Source organism: Populus trichocarpa, chromosome 11, assembly GCF_000002775.5.
Source record: "Populus trichocarpa isolate Nisqually-1 chromosome 11, P.trichocarpa_v4.1, whole genome shotgun sequence".
Taxonomy (NCBI): Eukaryota; Viridiplantae; Streptophyta; class Magnoliopsida; order Malpighiales; family Salicaceae; genus Populus; species Populus trichocarpa.
The window spans coordinates 5,405,617-5,430,738 of NC_037295.2; the positions used below are offsets into that span (position 1 = coordinate 5,405,617).

Here is a 25,122-nt window from a genome sequence, read left to right on the forward strand (position 1 = left end):
TGTACTAAAGGCACTTTTACTCTAATGAGTTTTCCTTATCACTTGTCTCTTTCTTTTCTCTAACTTAGAGTACAAGTTTCAATATATTTTTTAAAACTTTAAAGATATTCTTTTAGGTTAGATTCAAGTCGAGTTCAAGTAATATATAATAATATTCATGTTAGTATCTAACATGAAACTCAATATTTTACCTCTGAATCTTACCTGAGCTTGAACACATCACGTAATTTTCTACCTATTAAAATCGGTTCTCGTTGGTATTTCCATCCGTCCTGAAATTCCCACTTGCACAAATAGTATAATCCTGAGCACTTAATGTCTCATTAAAGAAATTATGATCATTTTATCTTAAAGAGCACCCATCATGTAAAACCCTACCTCCACGAGCGGGTAATTGGAAGCTGCAGAAAAGAGGATCGAAAGAGTTTGAGTTGCAGACTTATTTAGTCTAAGCTGGGTGTTTTTTTATATATATTAGGAGCAATTTTATATTTTTCATTTTAATGTGACCAGTGGGGGAGGGAGGGGGGTAGCAGGGGCCCCGGCCCTTGCAAGGAAATGCCCCTCCCTTGTAGGTGAGTGTGATTATAGAGAGTATCGTTGAGAAAAAAATGCTCCAGATAAGTCAAATGACTTAACTTTGTAGAGAGAAACCATATATATATATTATTATTATTTTGAAGGCCTGATTGCTGCTTCTAAAGCTTGCTTGCGACCATAATCATCTCAACATTAAATTTTAGAATTTTGTATGATTTTTATCCATTGAAAGGGTTTTGACTTTACTTGAGATTCTATGTGGTATTTTGAGATTATTAATGGCGAAGTTCAAGATTTACACATGGTTTGAGATATTGTAACTCTTAGTTTAGCATTAGAAAATTTGTGTTGTGTGTGCTACTTTGAAGATCAACATTCAGTTTTTATGCTATGCCCCCCTAATTTTTTTTTCTTGCTCCGCCCCTGAATGTGACAGTAATTAATAGTAAAATATGAATGTGTAAAGTATAATATTAGAAAATAGTAGTGGTTATGAACACGGTTACTCTCAGAAAGAAAATCTTGTGTTTAGAAGATAAGACAGAAGGCCATGCCAAAGATAATTTCTAAGCCAACAAAACAAAGAGCTATATCAATCAGTGTCTGCATTCACTGGAATTAAAGAGTGAGTTACACCGAATGGAGAATTGCAGGAATTGTGCTTTTCACAAAATGATCGCAACCTTAGTCCAAACATCACTTGCTATTCTTTCAACACAATTCGACCACCATGATATCTATGGCGCAGCTCACCCTGCTAAAAAACGAAGAAGAAAAAAAAAGACCTTGCTTGAGATATGAGCTGATGTTAATAATCCTGAAATGCTTTTAGTGGATCTTGAGGGTCAATGTTGGCGATAAGTGGGAGATCAACTGGCAAATTTTCCACACTAATGCCCTGCTCCTTCAGCTTCTTGACCACCTCCTCAAACACAATCCTATTGCCAGCCTGAGTGAGGTGCAAACCATCACTGCATTTCCATTTTAACAAGTATTCAGAATTACTTAGCCTGCTTAATTCCTTGGAGAACCAAGAATTGTTGCTTATTAGGAAAAAAAGAAATATAATTTCAATGGCCTGAGATTGATGAAGAAAATTTTAGTTTAATTTATTCAATCCATGGCAATGGAAAATCTCAGAAATGGATGCCAATCTTAATTAAATACGGGAAAGAACTCTACAACATAACAATTAGATGTTTTACATGTATGAACCAGGTGTACTCTACCAAAAAAGCAACTACTTAGATTCCCAAATAGCTGTCAATAACATCTTTGCAATAATAGATGATGGATTTACAAACAATTGTAAATGTCAAGAACACTTGATTAGGTGAAAACATGAGCAGAAAACAAGCAAATATTTCCGCATTTCATGACGTGCAGGGTGCTCTTCATTGAAATAAATCCAAAGAATTCACCATTTAGTGAGAACAATAACAATAAAGGATCAATGATCGGTTAAAATCCATTATGTTCACCCCTGCAGCAAGCTATGTATAGTAGTATATAGACAAGCAAGATAAAACTTAAAATACCTTAGATAAGCTTGCTTCCAGTCAGGACATTCTTGCATTTTGATCCAGAGATCTACCACCGGGCATCCACATTCTTTGGCAACAGATATGCATGCCTGAGCATAAGCACCAGCAGCTTCATTTGTCCTCTCAGGCAGACCTGATGGGTTCTCTATATATGGATGTCTGCAAAATTTTAATGCTATTTCTTTCAACAAGTTTCTATATACTTTATTCTATATAAAACTCCGCAAGGATACTAGCTAATAACGATGACACACCCATAAGTATTCAAGAAGACACGTACAAAGATGTAAAGGGCAAGTGTGTTAGAATCATACCGGAGGCGTGCATCTTCATCAATCGGAGGAGGAGTAATGAGGAGAATGACAATCTCTGGCCACCGCTTCTGATATTCAGCATAAATATAAAGATGTTAGCTTCTACTTCAAAGAACTTATAATGCAAACGGAGATGTTGACGGGATGGCTGCAACCTACTAGATTATATAAACACTGATTCTATAGCAAAGCAATCATTGATCATCTAACAGGTTCTTTCAAAAATTAAGGTTGATTTATCATGCGAGTGTTTGGCAACTTTCAAGGAAAAAACGCACTCACCATGCAAGTGTTTGACAACTTTCAAGGAAAAAACAAATCCTTCAAAAATAAAACCTAATATATATGTTATTTGGTGATCACATCAAGGGATCCATATGCAAGAACAAGTTTAAGAACATCAAATGGTAGGTCCTCCATGTTGCAGTGCTAGATACCACACAAAGTGCCAGCTTTTAAGACACTTGTGCATATGCAAAAACGTTCGAGACGACCAGGGGTGACCTCTACCCCCCAAGTTTTTTGAAGTTCCATGATCACCTCTAAACTTGCACATTTTTATAGGATAATTTAACAAAATGGTCCTCTGAAAATAAAAAGCTACAGTCTAGCCCTCTAAGTGTGTTGACACGGATTCATCCATGACAAAATCATTAGACTCTCTTTTGGCCTAAACAACGGGCCAAAGGAAAAGGCATAAAATTACAAATTCAACGGGTATGATTTCTTCTATTTAGCACAGATTAAAAAAAAGAGCAAAGCAAAACATTAAGGAAAAATACCTTAATGTATTAAATAAGAGTATAAGGATAAAATAGCATATTTTATCCTTATACTCTTATTTTATATATGGATTTTGCTACTATATATATATATATATAAATCACGGATTCTCTATCCTTCCATTATCTGCTTCGTTATGCTTTTTTTTTTCTTTCATTAACTTTTGTTAAATTATGTAATACATGTTAAAAATATGGTATTAATTGATAAATCATTACTTGAATATATATATAAATATGAAAAAAAGATAATTTGAATTAGAAAAGTGAGAATTTAGTTAAGAATATTGTGCTTTATTGGATATTTAATATTAGTTTAGGAAATGCCAACAAAAAACATTATAATTAATGAAAATTTCACTATTAATAAAATAATGAATGAGAAATTTACCCTTTTATGGTTAATTATATGTTTGAGATAGTTTGGCTTTATAGAAAACAAGAACAATTACAAGTCGATATTTTTTTTATAAATAATATATGTTTGTTATCTAAGTTATTTCTTCTTTATTTTTTTGTTATTACATTATATTTTTTAATATTACATTATATTAGAAAAAATGGATATTTCCACTAAAAGAGAAAATATTCACTCAACGTGGTTATCAATAAGATGAGCAGTACAGATCCCTATTCAAAAATTCCAAGAGACAAAAAAAGCCCAACAAAACTTGCGATAACAAAAATCCCATCAACTTTTGAAATTAACTAAATACTATATTTTTAAAATATTTTTTATTTAAAAATATATTAAAATAGTATTTTTTATAATTTTAAATTTTATTTTTGATATAAATACATCTAAATAATCTAAAAATAAAAATAAATAATTTAAAAAAATATATTATATTATATATATCATGTCACACAGTGAGATTTTTTTTTTATATAGGAAATATATATATATAAAATGGGTAGTAATAATAATAGCCCAATGGCCAACAATAACAGCGACAACTGGGACTCACCCACCATAAGCAGATCCTTCTCTTTAATTGATATTTTCCTTGGCCCAACTTCAAAACCCCATTTTATTCTTTTTTATCAACTTGATGTACGGTCATTATTATGACGTCACTATCGGTCCCATTTTTCCCAATATGATTTTCTCATCTTTTGTTTCCACGTTAAGAGATTTCTGATCCAGAATTAAGGTGAGAAAATCGAGAAAATTAAAAAAAAATAATTGAAAAAATTAAATAGTGAAAAAAAACTAATTAAAACAATTAAAATTTTATAAAAACCAACTGGTTCTGTTTGGTTTTAATTTTATAAGCCTAAAATCAAAAAAATAAACCAAACCGAACACAAACCGAACCAAACTGAAAAAACCGAGCCAAACCAGTTTGAACTGGTTTTTGTCCTAAAAAATTAAACAGAATCAAAACCAATCAGTTTGAACCAATTTTGATTTTTTAAAACAATATTCAATTTGATTATTTATTTTATAAAAACCAAACAAAATCAAAAAATAATCACTCATATTCAGCATTGTTCGTGCGTATACCTGTACTATGCTAGTTTATTATTATTATTAGTTAATCATTGTAAGAATAACATTCAATAGATGAAAGATTAATTTAGTCTATCATAAATAGTTTTTATAAGAAATAAATTCTAAAAAAACAAATTATTTTTTAATTTTTATTAATGTCATTAGAAAATATACTGTAGAACATTTTCTAGTGTTAAATATTTAATTCTGTAATGAAAAAAAATGTAAAAAAAATTAATAATATTTTTTCAAGTTTATTATAAAATAAAAATTAAATTTGACAAATAAAAAAATATATATTTTATAAATTATTTTAAATAATATTAATAAAAAAATTATAATCTGGATAAAAAAATCAACTAAAAAATCAATAAAAAAATATAAGTTAATATATAAATCTAATTGCATTATATCTAAAAAACCAAATTAAAAAAAAATCAAAATAAAATATATATTATATTTAAAAGATAAAAGATTATATTTGATATAATTAATAAATAATAAAATATTTTTTAATTTCTTATAACACTTAGAAAGTTTTGAAAACTGTTTTTCTAAAAACCAGTTTTTTTATTAGAATATTTTATTAATTATTTTTTAATAATTAAAAAATAAAAAAAATTAGAAAGTAGCTTTTAAGAAATTATTTTTCATTAAACAAACATGCCTTAATTCCGGCCTTTCAGTGGGATGAGTGGACTACGCATGCCATATGGAAGATTCCAGGATGAACATGCTAATCTATGAAAAGAAAAACATTTTGGATTTTCTCTTCTTATTTAACAATCAAAATAGAACCCTGACAAGATTGTGAGCAACGTATATACCTTGAAAAATGAGATGATAGAGTGAAGGTTCTGCTTGTATTCATGGAGTGGCACGTTTTGAAAGGCAGAGTATCTATCGGGAAGGCAAGCATCGTTCGCACCGAAAAACACCGTAACAGCCAATGGCGGTACACCGCCACTTTCCACCGGCGGAAATATCCTCTCTGCCACCTTAAGAGCCCACCTGGTATTATACCCACTGTACCCTCTTAGCACCACATCAACCTGAAAAAAAAATAAAGAACCAAACATGATCAAGAAACACAGAGACAAGAAATATATATATATATACACAGACAGTAGCTTAATAATATGAAAGAAAGAAGTGGATTATCACCGTGCGAGAGAAATGGTGACTGAGAGAGGCACCCCAACCACCATCACCGAAGGACTCTTCTGTTATAGAGTCACCATAGAGATAAATCTTTGGTCTCATCTTTCACAAATCTGTAGATGCGCGCAGGATATTGGTTGATCTTCTTACGACTCAAAAACACCTGGACTTCTGCCGATCTTGACGCATGACACATGCAATATGAAGCGAGTTTCTGATCTTCGGATTTGACTTCTCCTGGTTCCTTCCTTCCCACCGTTTCAATGCCCACCTCCTTGTTTTCTAGCTTTGGCTCCCACAGCTTGTATCGGATCAAAAGGCCGGTTTCTTAGTTGGCCTACTGAGCCAACGGTTGCATTTATTTCTGATGAAGGCTCCATTCAAGAACCAATGTGGTCTTAATGTATCAATATTATTACCTATATGCCACTGGCATGGCCCCACTTGTTGCTGCTAATGGCTAGTAGTAGATGTGCAGCCACCACTAACAATCCAACGGTGAATGCGCTGTTGCTGCTTTCCTACCATTGCATCCAACGGAGCTTTCAACCGCATGTTTGGGGAAAAAAACAAAGGGATAGATGATGGTGGGTTTTGATGCGATCCTGCTCTAATTTAATTCTTTATTTGTAAATCAAAATCACCAAATATTTAGTCGATCTGCTCGGGAAAATGTTAAATCTTCTGTTGGAAAACTATATAATAAACCTGGGAGATTTTTATTTTTATTTTTCTCTTGGGTACCTGGCTTCAGAGGATTATTGTCTTATCGATTAAAAAACATTTTCAGAAATTATTTATTTTAGGGGCCACATGGTCGGGTATCATTGCTTGTTGAACTGAGAGTGAAAGGGTGACATGACTGCTTATTGAGTATTGACTTTACATTAATTCGTGCTGTCAGTTGTGGATTGGCTTCTGGAGAAGGCGACATCGATGGAGCAACCGTCCTTTTTCGTCCAAGGAAGCTTTTGCTGATTGTTGGTAGGCCAGTTCCTGCCTCACTACTCAATAAGAGTTAATGTCGCGTTCAAATATGTTAGTGATTGTGTTTTAAAAATATTTTAAAATAAATTTAATTTTTTTTTATTTTTATATTAAATTAATATTTTTTATATTATTTTGATATTTAAAATATTTTAAAAAAATAAAAAAAATATTATTTTAATATATTTTTAAATAAAAATATGCTTTAAAAAATAACTATTATCATATTTATATTATTATGCTACGAACTCATGAAAGAACCAACCAATGTATCAATTTTATAGATATATTTTTAAATATTATAATTTTTTATTTAAAAAAATATAAATATAATATTTATACTTAATAAAATAAATTTAAAAAAATTATGTATCTAATTTTCTTTACTTTAAAAAATTACATTTACATTTTCAATATCTTTATATATAATATAATACAACCAAACAAGCAATAAAATTCTTTTTCTCGCAAGGAACTTGAATTAAAATCTAATCTATATATTTTTTATTAATTTATTTAATTATTTGGATTCAATTTTTTTCTCTACGGAAAAACAATCAATTATGTTTTTTTATTTAAACTTTAAAAAACCTCAAATTGAAAACCCAAATTCATTGAGGCAGATCATCTCCTGGGCATTTCTGTTTGACTGGCGGCCCACATAATTGTGAGCTTTCTCAAAAAAAATAGTAATTAAAATAATAAGGATCAAATTGGTAGAAAAAAAAACTTTAAATGGTGAAATTATAAATAAAATAAACTTTTAAAAATCATCGCAAATTAAACAAATATCAATTAAAAGAATGAGGATCAAATTTAAAAGATCAAAAAAAATTAATGGGGAAGAAATTGGAAAAAAAATCCAATTTCATAAATCATATCAAATAAAATAAATAGTAATTAAAAGAATAAGGACCAAATGTGAAGAAATAACAAAGTGAAGGGCTGCTTTTATTTTTTACAGGGTTAGTGTGAAAATTGACGAGGAGAGAGGGAAAGAAGAAAAAAAATTCATCGCTCCTGCAAAGGCTAAATGTTGATTTTTAAAAAACAAATGACACATTTAGAATAAAGTTGTTAAAGAATAATATATTTTTAAAAGTGTTGGGGAAATAGCATAGTTTCAAAATTATTTTTTTTAATCACAGTTGTTAAAAAACTGTTATTCAAAATAACAGTTTAAATAAAAATTACGACTTTGAATCACGATTTTAGTGCAACCGTTATTCATAATAGCGGCTACATAATAAAACTGTTATTCTGAATCACGATTACGATGCATATATAATCTCATTTTTTTTTTATAGTTGTCGCTCCTGCAAAGAAGAAAACCCTAGGAACCTAAAAAAACCCAAGAAAAAGCAGCCTCTAATCGCCCCAAAACAACGTCCAATCCTCTACCAAAACACTAGAGTCATCTTCTCTTTGTCTCCATTAGTCTTTCTACCATTTTTTTTTGTTGCAAAATGTCATCCCAAACTTCTTTTGACAGTCTCCCTACTGCCACAATCGGTGGAACTACTACCTAGAAATTAGAAAATCAAGGTAAAACATTTTCATGGTCTATTAGTTTGATGGGTTTTATTAATAAATTTTATATTTGGATTTAGTTAGGTATTTATATTATGTTTCATAATTAGATAATTTTAGGTTTTGAATATTGCAATTAATTTCCAAATAAAAAAGTTATGGTTATATAAAATAAGGTGGAAGGTGAATGGTGGACCATGTACTTTGATGGTGCAATATTTTTTCTAGAAATGGTATGAGCATGGTGATAATTTCCCTAGGTGGAAGACAATCTCTTATCTTCATCATGTTGCAATTTGATTATACTTATAATGTGGTAAAATATCAGGCATATATTCAGATATTATAAGTTGTTTTATAGATTCAAGTTCAAAAGCTAGATGTATATGAGATTCGATGTAGATAATATGCCAAGTGAAAGATAAATGATAAGCTAAAGATGAAAAAATAAGGTCATAACAAGAATATCTCACTAAACTTGTAGAATAATTTAAGAAAATAAAATTCACACATCTAGGTAGATATAAGAATTAGTTTGTACACGTTGTGCCTATATTGGCTTCCATAAAAAAAAGATTGATTGTGGAATTGGTATACAACCAATCTACGTTGAAATCAAAAGTTCCCTAGCTTATTGTTGCTCAAGAAATAAACGAGAAGTCGTAGTATCATGACATCAAGCAATTCAACAATGTTGTGAATACAGCGAGGGCATCTAAGATAGATCGGAAGACATTGAGAAAAAATGGTGATTGATTACTTAAAAGGGAAATCTTGAAAAACAAATCATTTGTCAAGACCCTGTTAAGTTGTTTAAATGAGGAAGAACCCAAGAGAGCCCTGTAAAAATTTTATAAAGGGATTTGTGCCATCTATGTAAATGAACGTGTGATGATAAGGTAGATGAAGAGATTATGCCACTTCTAGATGACCATGAAAAGAGATTTCATAGAGTATGTTAAATGATGCCATAAATGTCAAGTACATAGTGATAAGATTAATGCACCCCGACACCTTTATATAATATGGTGTTACCCTTGTCATTTTCAATATGGGGATTAAACATTGTTAGGCCAATTAACCTAAAAGCAAGCAACATGCATCATTTTATTCTAATGGAAATTGATTGCTTCATAAAATGGGTAAAAGCTTGCTTCTATGCATATATAACCTGGAAAGTAATAAGCGATTCATTGAAAAATATATAGTCTACTAATACATTTCACTATATAAGGCAGGTCACCTCTTAAAAAGACCATAAGACAAGTCACCTCTCAAAATAACCACATGACAGGTTGCCTCTCGAAATGACCACGAGGTAGGCCATCATTCAAAATGTTGAGATAAAACAAACCTTCATGAGGTTGGTCACCTCTTAATTTGATCAAAATTCAATATTCCCCAATAAAGTTATCTTTTGACTTTTACATCTTTTCCAAAGTTTCCATATACACCATCATTTGTTTACAAGCTTATTACACAAAACCTATAAAAAAATCATTTTCATAAGACTTTGTACCATAAGCATTGTAAATAGAGGATAATTGTTATAACTTTTTTTACCCCTAGTGTTTTCCTAAAAAAAAGCAAAAAAACATATTAAAAAAAACAAAACAAATTAAAAAAAATATGTTTTCAAATAATTTTTCAAAATTTATTAGGTTTTAATTGACTAGAACAAGTTTTTCTATTTATTTAAGAAGTACTATAAAGGGTTCAAGTGAAGAAAATTAGCTATAATTAAAAGAATTAAAACAAGGACCAAAATGTCAAGTTGTCAAGGCTTAGAAGGCCTTATTAATTTAATTAGGGGTCTAATTGGAATGATTTCATGTTTTAATAACCAATTTAGAGATTTAAAGCCTTTTAGAAAAACAAATACACAATTGATAGGGCTTATATAATTTCAGCCAAAGACCCAATTAAGAAATTGTTCTTGGTTTGGTATGAGTTTCGTCTCTAATTGTATAACTTAAATTTAAAAAAGATTAACAGTGAAAAGCCACTAAAATGTGGGGATGATTCTGAACTTTATCCATATCAAATGCTATAATTTTGGACCCTTGGTATATATTCTCAAGTGTCCTTTTCATCTTATTTTTTAAAAACAAAAAAAAGGATAACAAACCCTAGTTATAGACACCTAACCTTCTTCTCAACATAATCTTTACCACCTCTCATCATTCTCACCAATTTGGCCATCGTTCAATCCAATTGTGGTGTTAGTTTCACCTACTTTTCGATCGATTTATGTTTGGTTGTGTTCTTTGGGTTGAAACAAAGTTTATAGTTTACATAATACTCACATCCTCGATGAGGGTTGTCTAGGCTTCTCATTTAGCCTTATAGTTTCTTTGTCTTCACTCTTAGACATTAGAGATTCATTTTTTAAATTATAGGTCCTATAGTTCCTGAGTTATCTAACTTAGATTGTCCCTCTCCCCTATAAATAATGGGTCAATTAGGGTTTAAAAAGGATAGTGATAAAGAGAGATAATAACTAGAGAGAAGAAAATAGAGAAATAATAGAAAAGAAACCTAGCGTTTTCTAGGTAATAAGGTGAATGAAAAAAAAAGCCTTGAGAAAGGGATAGTTATAAGCTTTCCCAGTCAAGTCTTTGCAAGTTTATCTAGGTATGCCCTTTTCTTTTCCAATCTTGTCTATACTTCACTTTTGTTATGTTTAAATATATTGTCTTGAATGTTTGAGATGTTATTACGAAGGCAACTGTTGTGTTTTATCATACGGTTATTTGTTGAATATTTAAGGGTTCTCTTTTTTATACATATGGTTAAGTGGATTTTTTGTAGAATGTATATTGTTATTTAGAGCTTCTAGATGGCTATTGTTACGTTAACCTTGATGTAATTTTTTTTTTATGCTTTTAAGTTTATTTTTGTATGATATATTATCGATATCCTACTCCTATATGTTTTCACCTACAAATGGCATTCTGGACCACTTGTTTTTTTTAAGTTTGTTTTGAAATTGGCATGATCTAGTAGTCATTATTTGTGAGCACCCCTAAAACTTTTACAGTCATGTATTATCATAAAGTTGATGTCTTTAACACTTTAAAACCTTTTACTTATGAATCTATTAGTTTAGACAATTTAGTTTTCTTTGATACAATATGTGTGAGTTGTATAAGCTCGTGTATTGCTTGTCTTAATTGGTTTACTATAACATTAAAATATCCTCTTAATGAGCCTATATATTAATGGGTTGTATGATATATTGTAATGTAGATTTTCACATTTGAGTTAGTACATCCTAAACCTAAACCAAAATAGGTATTTTTAAGGACCTATTTATCTCCAAGTCCAGTCTTTTGAAGAAAAAAAATTATCTAGTTTTTTTTATATCTTATCATGTATGATGGTCAAAGCACTACAAACCTAGATTTTGCACTTGCTATATTCTCGGTCATCATGAGTATCCTCATAGTTAGTTGTTGGTAGTGTTTTGTTTTGATTTTGGATTTGCAAAATAATAGTTGTTGTAGTTTGTTTCCTCTTGTTTTTAACAAAAATCTAAAATCAATCATGCATGCATTCATTTTGGCATTTGAACCACTTTGAAAGGCCCATTAGGGTTTTAGTCTATAATAAAAAGGCCATTGAGGGCTACCATTAAAATAAAATCATTTCAAAACATCACATTCCTTATGATCATGTTTGCGTAATATCAAAACCAATGTTTTTACTATTAACTCGTAATGTTATGGGGTAAATAGACTTATATGAAGCTATTAGCTTGGACATTAATGAGAAGTAGATCCTCAGTCCCTTCTGTTTTTAAAACTTTAAAGTGTTTTCTTTCAAAAAGAAACATAGGTCCTTCGGTCTAGTATCCATCAATTCTTCCTTATTGTAAGTGAATCTTAATCAGTCATTGCACTTTTAGAGTCAATTGAGGACATTAAGTTAATTAATTTTATATTTTCTATATACATCAATGCCACCCAAGTTTTCATTAGGGGTATTAGGTTCCATTAGTGAGTCTCATCCTAACAATATATGTCAATGATATAGATAAATAAAAAGGAGTTGAATAAGTTGCCCCTTTGCAATGGTTGTGCATATATGAGTATTCTCGACTAGTATGCATAAATACTATTTCGGGGCAACACCTTTAAATCAAAATATCAACGTGATTGCTAAACATAGCAACCAACCTTAGGAAAAATAAATCCATATAGATCATTTTCTAGACTTAGTCTATAAAAAGACATCCTAACTATTAGATTGAACTTCCAAATAGATGAACTTATAATGGTCACTATATGAATGTTTAGGGTTGGGATATAAAACCTCATTTAATAAGATGAGAATGAATTAGGTGTCAAAGGATAAATGAACTATCACCAGTCATTGTCTATGAACCATAATTGCATAAATAAAACGTTTAATGACAATTTTTTCTTGGTTTATGGTCAGGTTCACTGAGCCTAAAATAGACCTATCTAGTTATTCATTGATATCATTTAGTGGACCACATTATTGGTCACAAGTTTTAATCATGAGTAAATGGTTATAGGTATATCAATTCATTAATTGTTATCAAAATGAATGAATCCCTTACAGGTCATCACGAGGGTAGCAATTGGGAGTGGAAAAAATAATTTGGACTTTAGAAATGATATGATTAACCTAACCATCAATCCAACGTTTAACTCATTATAATATACTCATTCTCCTCTATGTAGATAAACCACCAATATATTAGGCACAACATAACCATTATGAATAGAAAACAAGTAGCAATGTAATTTACCTTAGATAAAATGTTTTAGGATGATAATGCCTCCCTTAAGAATAACCAGTCCCTTACCTTAGAACTCTAAAAGACTAGTTAGGGTTCTTAAATACCATAATTTTAGGTGACAACTCATTTACATTTAACACAAGTTTCAAACCTATTTCCCTTCTCAAAACAAAAAAAAAACCATTTTCCTTCAAGAAAAAGACAAGTCACTATGATATAAGACGCGATAGCCGTCCATGTCGCCTTTAGACTTGTCGAGTTAATTTTAAAACTCAAGCCAAGAAAGGAGTCGGGTTGAGATGTCTCCAGGTTGGCCCTCTCAGTTAGATTTAATGACACTACCAAAGTGTTTCTTGTTAATTTTAAAATCCATTATATATATGATAGGTTTTAAAAGTCCATCAAATATCTTTTTATTTCTAATGCCTTATTGATGGATCATTTTTATTTGTATTATTTATATATATTAAAAAATCAAATCATGTAAATGAATATTACTTACTAGATGCTTAGGTATTTACAAATTAATGGATTTTTAGGACTATATCAAAAGGCCAAACACCATCTTATTGATTTTCGACTGAAAAAGCCATTAAAAGATTGAAAAGTTTTCAATTATTGGTACCATCACTTATATGTTGTGTAGAATGAAATTCTAAGGTTTTGAAATCAAGACAAAAGTTGTTATAAAAAATGTCTTGGTTGCCTTTCAAACACAATTTAATGACATTACTAAATATCATGCTAAAACATTTGTGAAAACAAAATTTACCATGTTAATTAAACAAAGGATTTTTAATTAAAAGATGCTTATATATCCTTGTTTTAAATTGTTTGAATGTTTTTAGGTATGTGTTTTGATTACTTTTGATTTTTATTAAATGAATGACATATAAGAAAATATCATATTTTTTTCTAAAATTAAAAATATTAATAAGAAAAAGAAGAGTTATACTAACAAATTAGGTTGTTTCAATAAAATTTAAATTATTAAAAAAAATATTACCATATAATTAAATAAAAAATTTGAATAGCTTCCTACAACACAAGAACAATGAACAATTATCTTAATTTGAATGTGTTTCTTATCTTCACAATTTAGTTTTAGTTAAGATTAAGAAATTTTTTTAACATTTATCATTATATATAATCGTCAATTTATTTTTTTAAATGTATATATTAAATTTTATGTTTGTAATAAAAATAATTTTTTTACTAGAAAATATATTAGTAATTTTTGCACATTTTTTTACGTCCGAACCAACATAGCTAAGGTCAATTATGTAGGATATCCTAGTTGATTATCTCATAGACGAAGAAAACAAAACTTAATATCATTGATAATAAAATATTCATTAAGGATATCTTTTACATACCGTCACTTTTACAAGATAATTCTTAATGTAGTGTGATTTGAAGTGTCCGATGGTTAGAGACAAACGTGTGGAATTTTGTGAGTGGCCCATTTCGCTCCACTAGGTTGAATAAAACAATAATCAAGGCATTAACAGAAGATTGATGAGAGTGATGCAACTCCTCAATCACAGTATGCAAAGTAAGATCGGTGTGCTTGTTGTCCGAAATTAAAAAGTTGCAGCTTATTGTCTAAAAATTAAAAAGAAAAAATTTAAATAGCGTTAAAAGTTATTATATTTTTATAAATACATTGGATTGATACAGTAAAATTATATTTTTATTTTTAAATAGCTTAAATCTAAGGGTATTTGAGTTTTTTTCTATGTAGTAGTCATTAGAAAATTATTTGGAGATGTATGCGTTTTTTTAAATTTTTTAACATAGTAAAAATATTCTTTTATCTTTAAATTCAATAAAATTTAGAATTGTCGACTAAAAGTTTTCTTGGCTTTTCACAATATTCGTAACAGTGAAAATACTTTTTTGCCCCCAAGATAAAAAAAAAAAAACATGGGCTCTTGGACAAGGGTACTTCAGGCTTTTTCAATTTTCATATACAGTAAAATAACACTTTTAGCCTCAGAAAAGACAAAACAAAAAAAGGCTTCGCTTTTGGAGGTATTTTGTGTAATTAAGAGGATAATGAGGGATGTTTTGGTATTTTTTACGTTTTATTTTTTAATCGAAAAGCTACTAGTGTGTTCCACACGTCCTAACGAGTGGGCGGCATCTATGCTGTTCAAGTGGGGCATGTGTCGTCGCCCGGTGGCCAAATCTGGTCATTCGCCATCTCCCTAGATCCGTAGCCGTGCACTCTTACACATGGTGTGGCGCATGTGGACGAATAATGATTGGATTGTCTCCGGTGATCGATTGTTTGTGTTTTTTTCTCTCTCCTAACAACTAAAATGCACAATTGTCATATTTGTTTGTTGTTTGTCAATTTCAGTTCTCATTCTTTGAATTTCTAATTTCGTCCTTATTCCTTTTATAAAAGTTTAGTTTTTTTTTTTTAATTTTGTCTTTCAATTACAATTTCTTATATGTTTTGTTTTTCATTGTAGTCCTTATTCTTTTAATTTTTTATTTTGTTTTTATTTATTTTATAGTTTCAGTCCTCTTAAATCCATCCCTATTTTTGGTTCGTGTTTCAGAATCCATCCTCTTTGTTTTGATTTTTTTATTTCAGTCATTTTCTCTTTTGTTTGAGTTTTATTTGTTTATAATTTAGCTCTTCAATTCTAATTTGTGTATATTATGTTTTTCAATTTGGTCCTTCTACTTTTGATTTCTTATTTTTTTTCCATAGGCTCTTTTTCAAAGTTCTTATAGTCTTTAATTTTACCCTTCAAATCAAATTTATGGTTTTTTTCAATAGCAATAATATTTTTTTTAATTTTATTAATAATTATATTAACAATAATAATAATAACAATAATAATTTTTAATTTTACCCTTCAAATCAAATTTATAGTTGTTTTTCAATAGTAATAATATTTTTTCAAATTCATTAATAATAATGAAAATAACAACAACAACAACAACAACAACAACAAAATAATAATAGTAGTAGTAGTAGTTATTGTGATTGTAATAGCAAGAGGAATAATAACAACAATAACAATAATAATAATTGTGGTTATAACAATAACAATAATAATAATGATAGTAATAAGAATAAAAATAACGATAATGATAATATTAGTTATAGTGACAGTGATAATAATTATAACAATAGTATAAATAATAATAATAATAATAATAATAATAATAATAATAATAATAATAATAGAAATGATAATAATAACAATAATAATGATAGTGATAGTAATCACAATAATAATACTAATAACAATTATGATATTACTTATTGATAATAGTAGTAATAGTAGTAGTTGTAATGATAGTGACAATATTAGTAATGATAATAATAACAATGAGAATAATAATTGTTATAATAATAATTATGATAATTCATCATTCAATGTTATATTCTTCCTTAGATACTGGATTAATTAGAAATTCAGTTTCATAATTGGTTTCGTTTCGCCTTTTATTAGGTTATTGTGATCTAAAAAAACATTTTGGTATTGGATTGATGTTTGATTTTGCAATCATCTATTTTTGTTATCATGTAATTAAATAAAAAATAGATTATTTTTTTTAATCCCAGTGGAGTCTATAACCCAGTTCACAAGTTTGGTGTGTTAGCTTGGTTTACCCGATTCATAGGTTTGACAAGTTTACCTACCGATATGATATGCTTTTTTTTTCTTTTTATTTTTTTTATTTTTTATTTCATCATTTAATATTGGATTGGTTGAGAAATGGACTGCATTATTGATTTTTTTTTGTTTTCTAGGGATTATTGTCTCAAATAAGTGTCTATTTTTAGGTTGATGCTCAATTTTGTGAGCATCTGTTTTACAATATAATTAAATAAAAAAATATAAAAAAAGTTATTAAACCCAATAGAGTCCATGACCCAGGTTGTGGGGGGGGGGTTTAAATTTTTTTAAACGTTAAATCATGTTTTTATCGATCATCAAAGTTGCATTTGGACCTATAAAATCGATCAATTTAAGTCGAATTAGCTCTCACATGGTTCAATTAAAAACTTGAGTTAGGCAAAGAGTTGAGTCTGAAGGTTTCAAAATTAACCCACTTGGTTAGGTTTAATAACACTATTAAAAAATTCTTCATGCTCTTAATATTTTTTTTACATTTAAAAAAATTGATATTGATCCGTGGTGTAGCGCGAGCCAATATTTTAGTATTAACTAAAGCTAATTCGTCGGGGAAATAATTGTTCACTAGTATTAACTAAAGCCAATATACTAGTATTAACTATGAGAGAGATTCAGAGATTATTGTTCACTGACATAATATGTTAAGTGTTTTGCCTTTCCTGTAAAAAGTCATTGTTGTATGGTATTTTTAAAAGGTTTATTAGTCATTATTATATTAACTGTGAACAACTCGGTATTTTTATATTTTTAAAACACAATAAAATATCTAAAATACCCTTAAAATAAATAAATAAAATTAAACTGGCATCAAAGGGGTTTTTTGTATTTTCAACATGGTTTTTTTATTATAATCAAGTTGATTGAGGGGTGATTTGATATTAATTAATATAATTAAAAAATACAAAATGATTGGCGTGTACTATGCACGTCTTCGCGTGTGGGAGGCATTTACAGTATTTTGGTGGTATGTGTGGTGTCTCTTCAAAAATTCCATTCCACCGTATCATTGAAATCATCATAACATCTTTTTTCTATTGGGGTGATGTATGTCAGGGGTGATGGGGTGATTTGTCAAAATTCATGCTAGACATTTAAAATTTTATAAGTGCCCTCTTATTTATTGAGATTTCAACTTTAATCCTTATTCTTTTGATTTTTTATTTTTTTTCTTAACCCTTTTTAAAAAGTTTGATTTTTTTTCAATTTCATCCTTCAATTGCAATTTGTGATATGTAATTATTTCATATTTGGTCCCCAATCTTTTTATTTTTTAGGTCTTTTTGTTAAATTGATTTTTCTTTTCAATTTCATCTTTCAATAAAAGAAAATTATAGTTGCCCTCTAATTTATTTTTTATTTCAATTTTGATCCTTATTCTTTTAACTGCTATTTTTAGTTTTTTATCCTTTTATGTAATTGATTCATTTTTTTTTCTTTCAATTTCATCATTCAATGTTTGATTGATTGGGAATTGAGTTTCATGTTTTTTTCAAATAGTATATTTCTAGTCTAATAACTTGGGTTATGAGTTTAAAAAGTTAACATGAGTTAACATCAATTTTTTATTTTTACTTTTCTTTTTTAATTCATCATTCAAACTTGAATTTTTTTTTTAAAAAAAAATAGGCTTTGTGATTTTCTTTGTTTTTTTTATTGCAATAACTCAATCTCATCTCCAATGCCACGAGTTGGTGGGTTAATTAGAGTTGGCTTGACCTTTATTTCCTGGGTTATAGGTTTATCATGCTCACTTGGGTTTTCTTGTGCTAGATGTTTTTGTTATTTTTATCAAATTTCATCATTCTGTATTTAATTGACTTAGAATTTAGATACATTTTTTTTCTCATTAAAAAAAAAAGATTTTTTAGGTTATCATGACTCAGTTGGGACTATGACCCAAGTCATAGATTTTTTTTCTTCTTTAAAACACACTTGTGGCACTTGAACTATTTTTTATGTAAAATAATAATAATAATCAGGCCTCATTGCATAGTGCGGGTCCACATGTAGTAATATTTATATATTGTGATCAACCATTTGAAGAATGTAAGAAAACAAAGAAGAAAGATATGATCCACTTTCTAATCCACCAACAAAGTGAGTCATGAAATTTATAAAATCAAATGGAAATTGTCACAAATTAAATAAAAAAACTCAAACAAAAATTATCACATTAATTTTTTTTTCTTATCATGGTATGATTTTCAGTTAAGCAATGTTGGTCATTTTTCTTATTGATGCCATTTCCTTTTCACATAGAAAACTAACATGGAAAATTTGTAGAATGTACTAATGGTTAGTCTATACTAGATCATTGACACACACTACATTGAGGTTGAATATTTTTTTAACATAAAAAACATCCAAACATTATTAATATGTTAACCCTGTAGAAAGAAAATGTAATTGTGTAGAGGTTAACTCGATGTAACCTGATCAACTTGACTAGTTCATAGACAAATAGGATGACCAATAAGAATGTAGTTTGACTAAAAAAATTCAAGACCACATTTAAAAAAAAAGTATTTACACTGCAACATAATGAATCAACCCATGTCACCGGAGTTAACCTGTCACATTCATGACCCAGGTCATGAGACTGTGATAACCCCATAGAAAGCAAACCAAAACATATTATGAAATTCAATTCTCAATCAACCTAATGTTGAAGGATGAAATTGATAAAAAAAAATTCAATTAAAAACACAAATAAAAACAAATTATAAAACTCAATTCCCAATCAACCTAATATTGAACGATGAAATTAAAAAAAAAATTAATTAATTAACCTAGGTTAATCCACCAAATTCATGATCTGGGTCATGAGATTGTGATAGCCGAAAAGAAAGCAAATTGAAATAAATTATGAAGTTCAATTCTCAATCAACCTAATATTGAAGGATGAAACTAAACAAAAAAAAAAACAGTTAAGAAAAAGGACATAAAAAAATAACCTGAGTCAACCTGGGCTAACCCACCAAATCCACAACCCGAGTCATGACACTACAATAATCTCAAAGAAAAAAAATTGAAATAAATTATGAAACTCAATCCATAATCAAATCCAATGTTAAAGGATGAAAATGAAAAAAAAACATCAATTAAAAAAAAGATCTAAAAAAGCTCAAGTTAACCCGTTAAACTCGGGACTCAAGTCATAAGACCAAGTTAACCCTGTAGAAAATAAATTCAAATAAATTATGAATCTCAATTCTCAATGAACCCAATGTTGAAAAATAAAATAAAAAAAATCAATTAAAAAGACAAAAAAAACTCAATTAAACTTGGGTTAACCTGTAAAACCAATAACTCGGGTAATGAAATTAAGATAACCTTAAAAAAACAAAAACAAATATGAAGTCCAATCCCTAGTATACTCAATATTAAATGATGAATATAAAAATAAAATAAAAACAAATCAAAACACTGCTTCAATAAAGAATACTTTATGAGGAGATGAATAGGGAATTCACCTAATCTTTTATTTTTACTAGATATGCACTACATAAAAGGCCGTATGATTTTTATAACTAAAAAAAAATAACTTTCACCTGGTTTTTGTGGCCTAACCCCTCAAAATGCATAGGTAGTACATAAAAGGCCGTATGCTTTTATAACTTAAAAAAAAATAACTTTCACCTGGTTTTTGTGGCCTAACCCCTCAAAATGCTTTTGAAAAAATAGAATCACTACTAGAAAATTTTAAAATAGCAATGGAATTTCTAACATAATATTTTCCATTGGAAATGTGTGATTATAATAGCGACATAATCTTTTTATTGATAGTTTCCAATATAATTACGAATAGAAAAAATTATGTTAGTAATTAATGATAAAATCACCGACACAATAAATTAATAAAAAAATATTTTATCGGTGATTTCATTGTTAATATGACATATCATCATTTTCCAACGGATTTATTGATGGTATTTCCCATCATAATATTCCATTGAAAATTCCTTCGGTGAATTTAAAAGTATTATAACCAACATCTGTGTCATACCCCCTTCTTCTTCTTCTTGAACCGCAAATTAAAACAACAACTCCTCCCACCTATTTTGCAACAAATTTAGGCCCTATCATCACAAATTTGGTCACCCAACACTTCGTTGTGTCAGCATCATTGTCTTGATACCATTTTTTTTAAAAAAATATTCCTTACACAAAGTAAGCAAACCTATTTGTTTATGTTTTGAGATAATGTATTAATATTTGTTTTACACCCTTTTCATAAAAAAATTAAAGTTTGATTTGTATGTTAGGGTTTTTTTGTAAATTCAGAAAATTTGATTATGTTTGTAATTTGTTGAAATTGATTTTGAATTTGATTTTGTAACTAGGTTTGTTATAATAAAAGAAATGATAGGTTATTTAATGGGTAACAATCACATTTTATCAATTTTATTGTTATATTTGAAATTTGGGGAAATTAATTTTTTTTTTGAATTGATAACAATTAAATGGTATTAATTTAGACTAAGTAAGTCTAAATTGAAAAAATCATAGATAGTTAGTTAGGTACTAATTAATTGTTGTCAATTTGATTTATTTAGTTAATATTTTGATGCATCACTATATTTTTGTATAAAAATAATAATTGGTTATTAGGTTGTGAATTTATTTTTAATTACCAAAGTTGAATTTTGAATTGATTGTTATATTATTAAGAAATTTAGGCATTATTATTCTATAAATATTTTCTAAGTAATGGATGATCGTTCTTGGATGTATTACATCGAGATTCACCTTAAGGGTTGTATAGAGAAGATTATTATAAAAGGGTTGAGGGTTTTATTGATTTCACACTTTTAAATCCAAAGAATATTAATGGTGGCGGAATTAGATGTCCATGTGTGAAGTGTAAAAATAAAAAGTTCCACCAATCAGATATTGTGATGATGCATCTTCTAAAAAAGGATTCGTTAAGAAATACTAGTATTGGTTTGCACACAGAGAACCCTATGTTCCTTACGAGACCATGTTAGAAAGAATTGTTGGTTCAACATCTAGTTCTAGCAATATACAAGAAGTTATAGATGATAATTGGTTGAAAAAGAACTTATATGCTACAAAATCCACGATGAAACCTCTTGGCCTAAAATACTAAAAAAATGATATGTGCCTAAATTTTTGCATGTTATACTATGGTGATGTAAATTTAACCGAGTGTAAAATTTGTGGGCATGATCGGTATAAACCCAATACGAGTAGAGAAAGGACATTTGTTGCATACAAAAAACAAAGATACTTTCCAATCACTTCTAGACTGCGAAAGTTATTTGTGTCTTTGAAGACGTTCAAGCATATGACATGACATCATTTACATGATGTGAAAGATGGAGTCATGACACATAGTTTTTAATAGAACCACATAACACATGTCTTGGTTTGTGTATATATTAGTTCAATATATTTGGGTCATTTGTTACACCCTATTTTTATTGGCTGGTCATATTAACAGTTTACAACTGCTCCAAGGGATGTGTTTGAGGATGAAATTCATGTTCTTATCAACATATATATCTGGACCTTATAGTTCGGGTAAGAATATAAATGTTTGTCTTTAACCATTGATTGATGAGTTAAAACAGTTATGGTCATTTAAGGCTTTGACGTATGATGTTGTAAGGAAACAAAATTTTCAAATAAAGACAACTTTGATGGGACTATAAATGATTTTCCTGTATATGAGATGTTTTTTGGATGGAGCACACATGGAAAATTAGCATGTCCATATTGTATGGAAAACAATAAGAACTTTACCTTAATAAATGATGGTAAAACTTTTTTTTTTTATTGGTATAAGAGGTTCTTGTCTAGTCATCATCGATACAGAAAAAAAAAAAGACTTCCCAAAAGGTAAAACTAAAAAGGATGTTGCACCTCTAATAATGTCAGGTGGAGAATTGTATGATGTAGTTTTGCAGTATAAGGACATTGTATTTGGTTCTCAATCTGGTAAGCAGAAATTTTCTAGTTTTGGTGTGATCCATAATTGGGTAAAACAAAATATTTTCTTAAGAGCTTCTTTATTAGAATACAAATTTCCCCCGCCATAATTTGAATGTCATACATATTGAGAAAAATGTGTTTAAAAATATTTTTAACATGGTAATGGATGTCAAATGGAAAAATAAAGGACAACATAAAAACTAGAATGGATATAATTTTGTTTTGTGACCTTCAGAATATATAGTTGCTTAATGATGAGGTACATGTGGCAAAGCCTAAAGCCACATTTGCCTCAGATAAAAAGCATAATTTCTTATCTATGAATCACGTAAGAGTTTGTGATTTCCTGATGGATATGCTTCGAATATAGCTAGATTAGTGAATTTCAAAGAATGCAAATTGTATGGAATGAAGTCATAACTATCATGTGTTTATGAAAACACTCATTTCAATTAAGAAGAAGGTAGAAATAGCTAAAATAGTAGAGTTTGTGTTAAGAGATTAATTTCTAATAAATTTGAAGTTGATTATTATGGCAAGTAAGAAGAGGTTATTCAATTGCAATAACATAGGGCAAAAATACAGTTTTTTTATTCAAATATTATTGGTATTATATCAATAGAAGAATTAGGGTAAATCCTCACCATGGTTTGGTTGAAATCAATAATTGAGGTAAAATTAGCATCATCAATGATGTTTTTGTATTTGTCAAACAATGCCAATAAGTGTATCACATATACACTCCTTTTAGAAAGGATCATAATAGAGTTGATTAATTATCCATTATGAAAACCAAACCTAAAAGTCATTTCTAAGTTGTTCATAATGGTAATGATGAAGTAATTGAGGGAGAATATGTATTTCAACTAGATAAGTTAGTTGATCCATATTGAGTTGCTCTATCTATTAAATTAGAAGAAGATTTAAATATTTATGTCGTAGAGAATACTTAAGTTCATGTTGATATTGAAGAGCTAAATGATATATTAAGTACTAATAAAAATACATAATTTGATGAAGATGAAGGGATTGAACAACTTCAATTCAATGAAGAAGATGATAGACTTAAAGACGATGAGGATTTAGATTAAACAGTGGATCTAAACTGATTTTAGATGTAAAACATCATTATGCAATTAACATATTTATTGTTATTGTATAATGTATTTCAACTTTGCATATTTATCAAGCTTTTGTTATGGTGGTTGTGGTTTCAATGAGTTGTTGTTGAATAAGTTATGAATACACTTATTGTTGCTATGTAATTAGATTCGATAGGGGATTATATTCAATATTTAAGAAAATAAATTACAATAAATTTTCCTAAGAATAACTAACAATAATAATAATAAAAAATAAGTTATTAACTAACTTGTTGTTAGATTTGTAGTCTATATAACTTTGCCGATGGAATTATCGGCGGACTATAAATTCATCAGAGAATTACAGAGAGTTTAGAAAAGTATTAATAAATGTAAACCAACAGATGGATTCTTTGATGGAATAATTTCCATTAGTGATATATTAAATATTGATGCAATCATCGACGAACAACAATATCATTGAAGAATTACTAAGAGTTTGGGGAAGAATTCAAGAATTTTTCATTCTCTGATGGTTTTATTGATGGAAGATAAAATCAATAGAGAATTACAAAGAGTTTGTGGTTACCAACGAATATACTAATAAATGAAAAGTCATTGGTGAATTTAGGGGTTTTTGAAAGAGTTCATGAATTTTTTAAATGACTCATAGAGACACTGATAATTTTTAAATTTTCATCGCTGTCTCCGTCGATGATGTGTTGACATGGTTTATTATCGATGGAGTCATTTTATTCAGTGATTTTAAACCTAGATATGTCAAGGAAATCCTTAGTTTTTCCACATTTCCTCTCACACACACACTCTCTCTCTCTCTCTCTCTCTCTCTCTCTCTCTCTCTCTAACAACAATAATCACCAATGCTCTCTTTTTATCTTCTAAGAAGTAATCTCTCTCTCCTCTAGGTGATGCTATCTCTCTTTGATATGCTCTCTCTCTCCCCCCCTGAAGGTTTGATTTCTTTTAACCTTCCGGACTCTACTATTCATATGCTATGTATTCTTTTTTGTTTTTGTTTTTTTTTCATTTTTCCCTTTTATGTGCATATCATTTTTTATTCTTCGTTCTTCAATTATTATTGTGTTTTCTCACTTGTTTGTGTTTGAGATTGAAAAATCCCCAAATTGAGGGAAGTTAGGGTTTATGCTAATTTTGAATTTTATGTGAAATTATGATCTTAATGGACTATAGAAAGGATCTTTTTTTTAATAATTACTACTAAAAAGATACACAATGTGTTTTATTTATTTATTTATAGATATGATTCTGATTTTTGAG

At 28.8% G+C, this 25,122-nt stretch overlaps 1 protein-coding gene across 1 annotated transcript; it reads right to left on the bottom strand.

Moving 5' to 3' along the window:
• Positions 1-1,128: 1,128 nt before the first annotated feature.
• LOC7472321 (GDSL esterase/lipase At5g45920) lies at positions 1,129-6,206 on the bottom strand. The gene is made up of 5 exons (XM_002316801.4): positions 5,840-6,206; positions 5,503-5,727; positions 2,399-2,466; positions 2,079-2,243; positions 1,129-1,511 (listed from the first exon to the last, which is right to left on the bottom strand). The coding sequence occupies exons 1-5, from the start codon at positions 5,936-5,938 to the stop codon at positions 1,349-1,351; spliced, it is 720 nt and encodes a 239-aa protein (XP_002316837.1). The 5' UTR covers positions 5,939-6,206; the 3' UTR covers positions 1,129-1,348.
• Between the last annotated feature and the right edge of the window lie 18,916 nt (positions 6,207-25,122).

What these genes read in the sequence shown, in the direction of transcription:
- LOC7472321 (XM_002316801.4), bottom strand. Translation starts at nt 5,938, where the DNA reads ATGAGACCAAAGATTTATCTCTATGGTGACTCTATAACAGAAGAGTCC. An exon ending in GTCACCATTTCTCTCGCACG is followed by an intron (nt 5,728 to 5,839) that starts GTGATAATCCAC and finishes TTTTTTTTTCAG; the next exon opens with GTTGATGTGGTGCTAAGAGG. An exon ending in TGGAAGCAAGCTTATCTAAG is followed by an intron (nt 1,512 to 2,078) that starts GTATTTTAAGTT and finishes ATGGAAATGCAG; the next exon opens with TGATGGTTTGCACCTCACTC.